The sequence below is a fragment of the Pogoniulus pusillus genome, chromosome Z (assembly GCF_015220805.1).
Source record: "Pogoniulus pusillus isolate bPogPus1 chromosome Z, bPogPus1.pri, whole genome shotgun sequence".
Classification (NCBI taxonomy): Eukaryota; Metazoa; Chordata; class Aves; order Piciformes; family Lybiidae; genus Pogoniulus; species Pogoniulus pusillus.
In genome coordinates, this window is record NC_087309.1 from 55,785,949 (window position 1) to 55,797,245 (window position 11,297).

General features: G+C 46.4%; 1 protein-coding gene across 1 annotated transcript; it reads right to left on the reverse strand.

The window, feature by feature from the left end:
* Positions 1-7,168: 7,168 nt before the first annotated feature.
* LOC135193246 (relaxin-3-like) lies at positions 7,169-10,402 on the reverse strand. Its single transcript, XM_064176825.1, has 2 exons — positions 10,112-10,402; positions 7,169-7,847 (listed from the first exon to the last, which is right to left on the reverse strand). Exons 1-2 carry the CDS (start codon positions 10,341-10,343, stop codon positions 7,480-7,482), a joined length of 600 nt encoding a protein of 199 aa, XP_064032895.1. The 5' UTR covers positions 10,344-10,402; the 3' UTR covers positions 7,169-7,479.
* Between the last annotated feature and the right edge of the window lie 895 nt (positions 10,403-11,297).

Here is an 11,297-nt window from a genome sequence, read left to right on the forward strand (position 1 = left end):
TGAAGGGTCGTAGGCACACACCAGATGTTATATATTTGGGTTGAAACAGGAGCACAGACTGCAGCTGAAATTTCAGCACTGCAAATCAAGTGCAAGAAACAAACAAGAAAAATGTAAGTAGCAGCTCATGCACAGACTAGAGACTTTATCACAGAATCATAGAATCAACGAGGTTGGAAGAGACCTCCAACATCATCCAGAACAACCTATCCCCCAGCCCTATCCAATCAACTACACCATGGCACCAATTACCTCACCCCATCCAGTCCTTCCTTAAACACCTCCAGGGACGGCAACAACCACCTTCTTGGGCAGCCCATGCCAATGGTAGATCACTCTCTCTGGCAAGAACTTCCTCCTAACATCCAGCCTATACCTCCCCAGGCACAACTTGAGACTGTGTCCCCTTGTTCTGTTGCTGGTTACCTGGGAGAAGAGTCCAGCCCCCTACTGGCCACAACCTCCCTTCAGGTAGTTGTAGACAGCAATGAGGTCACCCCTGAGCCTCCTCTTCTCCAGGCTAAACAGGCCCAGCTCCCTCAGCCTCCCCTCACAAGGTTTGTGCTCCAGGCCCCTCACCAGATTTGTCACTCTTCTCTGGACACATTCCAGCACCTCAACATCTCTCTTGAATTGAGGGGCCCAGAACTGGACACAGCACTCAAGCTGTGGCCTGACCAGTGCTGAGTACAGGGGAAGAATAACCTCTCTTGTCCTACTGGCCACACTGTTCCTGATGCAGGCCAGGATGCCATTGGCTCTCTTGGCCACCTGGGCACACTGCTGGCTCATCTTCAGCCTACTATCTACCAGTACCCCCAGGTACCTTTCTTCCTGGCTGCTCTCCAGCCACTCTGTCCCCAGCCTGTAGTGCTGCTTGGGGTTGTTGTGGTTAAAGTACAGAACCCTGCACTTGACCTTGTTAAATCTCATCCCATTGGCCTCTGCTCACCCATCCAAGCCTGTCAAAGTCCCTCTGTAGGGCTCTCCTACCCTCCTCCCTACTGGTGCTGACTCTGTAGAATATATAAGGCAGAAGACAGTACTGGACAAGCACACTGTGATAGTGCAGTGTTTGATATCAAGACCTGACCACAAACAAAGTGGAACAAAACAGTCAAAGTAACTGTGAAACCTAAAATCCAGAGAAGGGAGCTGACAGCTCTGGTATTTGTTCCCAAGATACATAAAACTTTCCACGTGTGATGTTATTGTGACACAAATGAGAGAAGGACCCTCTTTCAGCTACCTGCTGATACTGGTGAGTGGTTGCAGAGCAGCAGAAATTTATCCAAACCTTCTTCTGCTGACTAGGAAAGGCGTTTGCATTTTCAGTCAAATCTCTGCTGCCTGCTCTGGAGCAAAGAGCATAACCTCCTAAAAGTCTTCCAAAAGCTCAGGGTGCTGGTAACTCTAGGTCCATCTCTAGGTTTAGCACAGTGCAGAAACAAAGGTTATTTTCCTGCCTACCCAGCATAGGTTTAAAAAAAAAAAAAAATCAAAAAGGATTTATGAGGATCCTATATTTTTTGCTTTGTGATTTAAACATCTGTCAAAGAGAGCAACTGACCAAACAAGACAGGACACAAAAGGGAGCCATGACCTCCAGATCTCTGACTTTTGTTAGATAGCTCTCCATTGCACGTTTAGCATTGTAGGATCGTAGAGTCATAGAATCAACCAGGTTGGAAGAGACCTCCAAGATCATCCAGTCCAACCTAGCACCCAGCCCTAGCCAGTCAACTAGACCATGGCACTAAGTGCCTCATCCAGGCTTTGCTTGAACACCCCCAGCGATGTGTGTCACACATCATCATTTGAGGTACTTGGCTTGAACTACACGATCTTAATATTACTTAATGCTTTACATAGAGAGTTCTGTCAAGTTTTAAATGAGGTAATAGCAGGGAACAGAGCTGGAAAATCTGTTGTGTATACTGCTGTGGATTATTCTCATGTCTTTGGGAATTGTTCAAGGAGTTCATAGTCAGACTTCACTCAGCAAAACATACTCTTGCAGACGCAAATAGCAGTGCTTGTATGGGAATGTGTTGATGTATCATTTCGTATTCACAAACACAGCTGGTCAGAAGATGGCTCACACTTCTTAATAAAATAACCTGGAAACTGGACACTTCCTGTGGGTTAAGACTACATCAACAGGACTGTAATTTCTGCAAGTAGGAATGCTAAAACATTGCTTTTCTCACTCACTAATTGCCCTGTGTATGAAACAAGTATGGGGGGTGAGGGAGGAAGATTATTTCTTGTGGAAAAAACAAACAAACAAACCAAACCACTTATTTTTTTTCTGACCAGATATGATGGTAAACACAGTGTGCTGCTTTCAGCTGCTGCACTTACATTTGTGCCGCTATATACACGTGGTGGTACTCTCCAGAGGAGATTTCAGCAGAGACAGTCTGGTCTGCTGTTTGGACCAGTGCGCCACCTCAGAAATTAGACACTTTGAGTTGTCTGCTCCAATGTCTTTGCTTTCCCCATGTAAGTAGTTGGACAACTCATTTTACGTAAAATGTTTGCTACTGGCCTTAAAAATACGCGTTTGGATACTGAGTCACATGAGCAGCAGCAGATGGCATCCTCTAGACCTGTTGCAATCAAGCTACCCACAACTGTTGTTGTATAATAACAAAACATTATACAAAACAGCCTACCCACACAGAAAACCATAGAGGCCTTTGAAAACTCAATTTGCTCTTAAAAAAACAAAAACAAACACAAACCTTTGTACACACTAGTGTATGCACAGCGTCCAATACTCCCCTTACCTTAAAACACTGAGTAAACTCCACGCCATGGCTGATCTGCTAAAGATGTTGCAAACTATGATGAGGCCCATGCACTAAGAAGCCAGAGGAAAAAAATGCCACCATTTTTCTGGGTTACAGACACTGACTTATACCTCTGAAAAATGCCTGTTGAGCTGAGATAAGGGCTCCATTTTCTGTTTATAATTCTCCCTTGTCCTGGAACAAGCAATCTTGAACAGTGCTTTCTACTTAAAGATGTAGTTAAACCCTTTAATTTGTGGGCTTAACTTTCTAACAGAACAAATGTTGCCAAGTTAGACATAGCCTGTTAGTAACAAGTCCAAGTAATCCGTTTCAGAGTATACGAAAGCCTGCCTCACTATGCGTGTGAGCTGGGTACCTGGACAGACTCGTGCTACTGGAGTAAGCAAGGACAGCAAACACCATCTTCACCTTTCTCAATATTGCTTTAAAAAAGTTTAGAAGAAGGTTTTCTAACAAAATGAATGAAGCGTACAGACTGCATGCTTCATTCAGTCTGACAGGGCTGAATCAGGAGAAGTGTGGCCAGCAGGTCGAGGGAAGTGATCCTCCCCCTCTACTCTGCTCTGCTGAGACCTCACCTGGAGTATTGCATCCAGTTCTGGAGCCCCTATTACAAGAGGGATGTGGGGATGCTGGAGCATGTCCAGAGAAGGGCCACAGGGATGATCAGAGGGCTGGAGCAGCTCTGCTATGAGGACAGACTGAAAGAGTTAGAGCTATTTAGTCTGGAGAAGAGGAGGCTCCCATGTGCTCTTTTTGTGGCCTTCCAGTGTCTGAAGGAAGCCTACAAATAAGCTGGGGAAGAACTTTTTAGGCTCTCAGGGAGTGGCAGGACTAGGGGGAATGGAGCAAAGCTGGTGGTGGGGAAATTCAGACTGGATGTGAGGGGGAAATTTTTCAGTATGACAGTGGTTGCCCAGGGAGGTGGTTGCAGCCTCGTCCCTGGAGGTGTTTAAGGCTTTGGCCAACCTGATCTAGGGTAGGGTGTTCCTGCCCATGGCAGGGGGGGTTGGAACTAGATGATCCTTATGGTCCCTTGCAACCTTGACTGATTCTATGACCAATTTTTAGTTTCATCAAGCATGGCATTTTTACATCTTCCCATATCTTATGGATTCTATGCAGGACTTTGCAGTCTTCACCTTACTAAGGGATTTTACCTCCTAAAGCACTAGATCTCACTCGAAAATAAGGAATACTTCCCCTCCTTCTGTATTCTGTAGAAAGTTTCTAAAATATGTGGAGGATAACTTCTTATGTCAGCTGTTACGTGAGCCTACCAGGGGTGCTTGACCTGCTGATCACAAATAGAGAGGGGCTGGTGGGAGATGTGGTGGTTGGAGGCTGCCTGGGGTCCAGTGACAATGAAATTGTAGAGGCTTCAATATATGGAGAAACCAGGAGGGGCATCAACAGAACTTCCACACTGGACTTGCGAAGGGCAGAATTTGACTTAAGGAATGAACTTGGAAAGTTCCTTGGGAAACAGCCCTTAAAAACAAAGGGGTCCAGGAAGGTTGGACCTACTTCAAGAAAGAACTCCTGAAGGCACAGGAGCAGCTGTCCCAGTGTGCTGGAAGATCAGCTGATGAGGGAAGCAGCGAGGCTGGATGGGCAAGGAGCTGCTGAAGCAATGAAAGAAAAAAAAGAGGATGTATCACCTTTGGAAAAAGGGGAGGTATCCCAGGAAAAGTTCAAGGATGTTGCTAAGTCTTAGAGAGCAAAAGCCCATTTAGAGCTTAGGTTGGCCACAGCTGTTAAGGAGAATAAAAAATGTTTCAGTAAGTATGCTATGGCAAAAAGAAGGGGCAAGGACAACCTCCAGTCCTTATTAGATAGAGAGAGGAGTATAATGACAAAGGATGAGGAAAAGGCAGAAGTGCTTAACACCTTCTTTGCTTCAATCTTCAATCGTGGGACAGGTTGTCTCCAGGACAACTGACCTTCTGAGCTGGCAGATGGAGTCAGGGACCAGTATAATCCCCTGTAATCCATGAGGAAGAAGTAAGGGACCTGTTGAGCCACTTAGATCCTCACAAGTCCAAGAGACCGAATGGGATCCATCCTAGGGTGCTGAGAGAGCAGGCAGCTGAGCTGGCCAAGCCACTCTCCATCATTTATCAACAGTCCTGGCTCACTGGAGAGGTTTCCAGAGACTGGAAGCTGCCAATGTGATGCCCATCCACAAGAAGGATCATAAGGAGGAACTGGAAAACTACAGACCTGTCAGCCTGACCTCAGTGCCAGGCGAGGTGATGGAACAGGTCATCTTGAGTGCCATCACAAAGCACCTACAGGATGGCCAAGATATCAGGCCCAGAGATCAGGCGCAGCTAGCATGGATTTAGGAAGGTCCTGCCTGACCAACCTGATCTTCATTTACAATCAGGTTACCTCATGAAAATAGAGCAGGCTGTGGATCTAGTCTACCTGGGCAAAGTCTTTGTCACTGTCTGCCACAACGAGCTCCTGGCAAAGCTGGCGGCTCATGGCTTGGACAGATTCGCTCTGAAATGGATCAAGAACTGGCTGGAGAGCCAGGCTTGAAGAGTGGTGGTGAATGGTGCCACATCCAGTTGGCAGCCAGTCACTAGTGGCGTCCCCCAGGGATCAGTCCTGTTCAATACCTTTAGTGATCTGGACGAGGGGATTGAGTCCAGCATCAGTAAGTTTGCAGATGATGCAGATGCCAAGCCAGGAGCAGGTGTCAATCTGTTAAAGGATAGGAAAGCCTTGCAGAGGGACCTTGACAGGCTGGATGGGTGGGCAGAGGCCAAGGGGATGAGATTAAACATGACCCAGTGCAGGGTTCTGCACTTTGGCCACAACAACCCCAAGCAGCACTACATGCTGGGGACAGAGTGGCTGGAGAGCAGCCAGGAGGAAAGATACCTGGGGGTACTGGTAGATAGTAGGCTGAAGATGAGCCAGCAGTGTGCCCAGGTGGCCAAGAGAGCCAATGGCATCCTGGCCTGCATCAGGAACAGTGTGGCCAGTAGGACAAGGGAGGTTATTCTTCCCCTGTACTCAGCACTGGTCAGGCCACACCTTGAGTCCTGTGTCCAGTTCTGGGCTCCTCAATTCAAGAGAGATGTTGAGACACTGGAACATGTCCAGAGAAGGGTCTGGAGCACAAACCCTATAAGAGGCTGAGGGAGCTTGGGTTATTTAGCCTGGAGGAGGGTCAGGGGTGACCTCACTGCTTTCTCCAACTACCTGAGGGGAGGTTGTAGCCAGGTGGGGGGAGTGTTAGTCTTTTCTCCCAGGCACCCATCAACAGGACAAAGGTACACAGTCTCAAGTTGTGTTGTGGGAGATACAGGCTGAATGTTAGAAGGAAGTTCTTCCCAGAGAGAGTGATTTGCCATTGGCATGGGCAACCCAGGGAGGTGGTGGAGTTGCCATCCCTGGAAACGTTCAAGAAAAGCCTGGATGAAGTACTTAGTCTAGTTGATTGGACAGGGCTGTGTGATAGGTTGGACTGGACGATCTTGGAGGTCTCTTCCAACCTGGTTGATTTTAGACTAGGATTTTCTGGAAGAATCATAAACTAGGGTTCTCTATACCCAAATTCTTTGCGAGGTGAAGTTGTTAGAAACAACAATGTCATGTTAGGAAAAGGAATAAACAAGTGATGCAATGATTTAACTAAGCAATAGTTCAACTAAAGAAAGGAAGAGTGATGCCAAAAGTACCAGTTGTGCACTGTAAGCTATGAAGTATATTCTGAATCATTTACTACTTCAAAGCTAAGTTACCATAAGTATCATAAAGGGCAGCAAGACAAAACACCTCAAGTCATCAACAACAGATAGAATTATAATTCTTTAGGGCTGAGTGAAACGTGCAGGAAGGCAAAATTTTTAGCAACTACAAAGATTAAATTAGCTATTTATAAATGCAGTAGCAACTAGAACCTTAGAAAAACGTCTGAGGTAGTGCAGACCAACATACCATAAAACACACACAGGAAGGTGTCCTAGTATCTGTAGAAGCTGAAGCACATATACTTTCACTTAGCAGTAGTAAAAAAATAGGTAAGGTAAATAAAGATTAATTACAGTGTTACTACTTCAGCCACTAACTCTGTTAGCTCATCTGCGAGTATGAAGAAATATTTTGGCTGCAAGTGTTGTATTGTGGTAATGTTTATAGAGAAATGACATTGCATAAGACCATTCTGCTGTTACAGAGAAATGGAAAAGGTGTGTTCAAAACACTCAAGCTGAGTCAGTGCTGAGTGGAGTTTCAAATGGCAAACTGTATACAGTCTACTGCTTCGTATCACGAGTCCCATTTTAAGATCATGGCTGGATGTTTTTTCTTTTAACAGAAAAAGAACAAGTTAGTAATTGTTACTATAATAACACTTTAATGAAACAGTGAAGTTCTTTCTACAGTGTTACAAAGGTATAGTACTTTTGTAATGTAAATTTTAAGGTCTGACAGCGAAATTAAGAGACTTAGTAAAAAACACAGAATAAAAGTTACTGTAGCAAAACAAGGTAAAGACAATTACACCGGTGATTTTTTAACTTTTTTCTTAAACAAAATCATCAGTATTGACTGGCACATACAGATAACACAGTGAGAGTTTTCTTCCTCCATAGAAGTAGCATTGCAATAAACACAGATTTCATGCGTAAGTGCAGAGAGGATTTTAAACTCTGCATATAGTACTAATTTCAGCTTTTGTACAGCCCCATTTGCAACACATTCCTGCCAAACCCAGAGATTCACGTTTTCTTCTAGGATACCCAGCCCAAAGATAACTGTTTGATCCCATGGGATTTGCAATTCCTGTTCCTCCTCTGTCATTCTCAACGGTTTCCTCTAGCTGTTGAACAAGTTCTTTGAAGTCATCTGCCACAGGTACATATTCATTATAGTCATTTAAACTATATAAGTCCTTAAAAACCTCCCATCCAAGAAACTGTTTGCTTCTCTGCAGCTGCTCCAGTTCAGGACCCAAAATTGATTGCAGCTTCAAGTTTCCCCAGAGTTTGTTATTTGCTGTTCTTGCAGAATCTGTTTAAAAAGAAGAGTTTTTCAAGTTCAGTCTGTAGGAGTACCAAAGGGAGAGGACAGCTCTAAGAATAACAGTAAAGCCCATTCACTTAGTAATAAGCAAAGGACTATTATGTAGAATTGCCCATACTGCAGTCTCACAGTATCATCAGGGTTGGATAACTTACTTCTAGAGAATCTTTACATCTTAAAGGCTATACTGCCTGATAAATAGGGATAGTTACAGGGCTACAGCTGTGGCTGAGGTATAGGCATCTTGTCAGAACTGCCATGTTACTGATACAAATGTCTCTAACTTTACAGAAATAATTTTGTTGCAAAGGCACACACAGATCTGTCATGTGGCTCATTACTTCAGTGAGACCACTACTCTTCTATTCAAAAGCACACTAACTGGCATCCTATGAAGGGCAAATATACAATGGACTAAATAAACAGAATTTGCATGTAAACTGCTTTTCATAGCTATTTTCAGCCCATATTTTCCACTCAAGTATTTAATTTCTCAAGACATAGCAGAAGCTTGCAGGTTTTACTTAAAAACACACTTTGTGTCACTGACTGTTCTCAAAATATCAGCTCTACTTCTGCAAGGCAGAATTGCTTACTTCAGCTTACATAAAAAAAAAACAGCTTTTTTCATTGTAAAGTTAAAATAGTCAGACCAAGTGGCCTTAATTTTGTTAACATGTTTCTGGTTTCAGCAAGCCCAAAGCACATCCAGTGAATGTTACCTTCACTTTAATATGTGTCATGAATGTGTAGATGCTAAACTTCAAATATAGCAGCTGCCTGAACGTGTAGTTGTAGCTACACTGAAAATTAATCGATTACTCCTCTTTAGGAGTCTTTTTAGGGACAGAAGATTTTAGTTAGTGGGCAGCACAGTCAGAGCTCCTTCGTGACTGGTGTTCTCAAAAGCTACTGTTAATAAAAAAAAACAAACTTTGCTGGAAAAGAATACAGAAAGAGGCCAACCACACATAATTTGTTGTAATTAAAGGTAAATTCCATTTTCTACTCAACCTGTTGCGAGGAGAGAGAGGAAGGGCAAAAAAACCAGGGCAAAACACTCCAAAGAAACCCAAAATTCTGGTTTCATTAACTGCCCGAGGCAGTTAACCCTTGTTTAAGACTAGCTGTTTAAGCCAGGGAAAAAAGAACCTCTTCCATAGCACACTCTGGCCATAATTCCAACTACTGTCCTTTAAAAAGTGTTACTTTCACTATTCAAACCACCAACATAGAGTTATCATTTAAAATTACTCTGTTAAATCACCATAGTTGAGAACACAGCCTAAACCCTACCTGCATACACTTTCTTCAAATATTTGGCTTGGAACACGTAACAATAAAATTCTGAGGAATATTTTACTCATTAACTGTTTCACCAAACATCCCTAAAATTGTTGCCCATTTTAAATCATAACCTAACGGTCCCATCCAGCCTTCAACATGCAAACTCATTCGCAACAGCACAAAAGATTCTACATCCAGTAACACCCCTAGCAGAGCCCAAGAAGAGCAGCACATCTCTAATGCTCCTGGCGACAAAGGAAGCGGAGCGAGGTTTCCCCAGCCTCAAGAGTTACAGAGCTTTGCGAAGGGAGCAAAGCCATAGCAAGACCTACTCCCTACTGGTGCACTTGGTGCCATGGTCTAGCCTTGAGCTCCGTGGTAAAGGGTTGGACTTGATGATCTATGAGGTCTCTTCCAATCCTAATAATACTGTGATACTGCTTCCAAGGTGCGCTACACCTCCCTGCATGGCCAAGAAGCAAAAAACTGAGCTGCTGTATATGGCTTACTTAACTAGAGTTTTGCGAGTCTCGGCCGCCGTGGGGACTGCTCGGCCCTGGGCAGAGCGATGTCTTCTGCACAGACCTAAAATTAGCTTCCAAGGCTATCGAGTCTACTAACGGCCCAGGGCTTGCCGTGTTTTCCCCTCCAAGTCTACACGATTCCTATCATAAATCACGGGAAATGCTAATCGGCATCGAGTACGAGAGGGGGGAAAGAGAGAGACGGGGGCGCGGGCAGCTCAGGGCGGGAGGAGCGAGAAACGCCGTGGGGCTCTCGCCCATTCTCTCTCCGTTTCTCCTCACAGGACTTCTGCCGAGCCAGGCAAGGCGCCCCGAGAGCCACCTCTGCCCACCTGGATGGGCAAGCAGTGCCGCAGCGCCCAGACCTCCTGAAAGGGCTGCTCCGTCCTGCGCTGCCCCTGACCTCACCCCGCCCACGCCCTTTGCTCTTCGCACACTCACCGACCGCGGGCGCCGGTTCCATCGCTAGCAGGGAGAGCCGCTTCCAGCGGGACCCGCCGCAGGTGAAGATGACAGCGCGGATAAACTCCCGTCCGCACAGCTTCACCCCGTAGCCGTCCCCCTCGCCCGCGGGGAGCACAGCGGCCGTCGCGCTCCGTGCACTGGGCCGCCCTGGCGGCACCGCGCAGAGCAACGCCACCGCGGCACAGAGGAGTCGCAGCTTGGCCCCCATGGCGCCAGCCGCCTGCCCTGCCCCAGTCGCCGCCAACCGCCCGCGGCCTCGAGGCCCGCCGCCGCAGTCCCGCGTGCCGCGCGCCGTAGCCGCGGGCTGGCTGCCTCCCGCCTTTTATGGCTGAGGGCGGCGCTGAGGCACCGCCCCGGCCCGCGCCCCGGCCCCGCTCCCTGACGCTGCCGCGCCCTGCCCGGGCGGTGCCTGCTGCTCCAGACGGCGTCGAGACTGCCTCGCACTCGCTTTCTGTCGACCCGTTGCCTGCTGTAGCGGCTCTTCGCACCTCGGTGAAGAGACACCTATCTTCAGCCTGCCTGCTCGGGCTCCCGGCTCCCCGCTGGCGCGGAGACGTCCGCCATCCACTCCGTCTCGGCTTTTCCCGGACCGGTTGCCCATGCCCTCTCGAATGATCCTTACATTGTGAAAAATTTCAGCTCCTCAGCTTTATCCCTTTGCAGCGCAGAATCTGCAGAAGTACTCCTGCACCCTAAGGAGTAGGATCTGCAGAAGTACTCCTGCACCCTGAAAATGTTGGCCAAAGCAACAATGGAAGCAAGTAAAGTAAAACCAAGTAAAACCAAGTAAGTTAGAAGCAAAAAAAAAAAAAAAAAAAAAAAAAAAAAAAAAAAAAAAAAGCAAGCCCGACTGCTTCTCGAGTTTGTCACTCCCCAGAGCTGCGTTCAGTGGCGTCCGAGTGTCCCAGATCTCGGCTTCCATCCTAGGACCTGGAGTTCTATGCACGACTGTTTCAGCAGCAGGCCCATGCAGGCTCTCCATGAAAGGCTGATGTTCTTTGGACTCACCAAGCAAAAGCAGCTGTCCTGGGAAGTAAACTCTGCTTTTGGGTGCCTTGCCTTTTTTTGTTTTTCTCCTCAGTACCAGGAGTGGCTCGTACTGCTGGAAAACAGAAGACTTCATCTTTCTAAACAATTATGCTCAAGGTTTATGCTTTCTAAC

What these genes read in the sequence shown, in the direction of transcription:
- LOC135193246 (XM_064176825.1), bottom strand. Translation starts at nt 10,343, where the DNA reads ATGGGGGCCAAGCTGCGACTCCTCTGTGCCGCGGTGGCGTTGCTCTGC. An exon ending in GGAACCGGCGCCCGCGGTCG is followed by an intron (nt 7,848 to 10,111) that starts GTGAGTGTGCGA and finishes CTTTTTAAACAG; the next exon opens with ATTCTGCAAGAACAGCAAAT.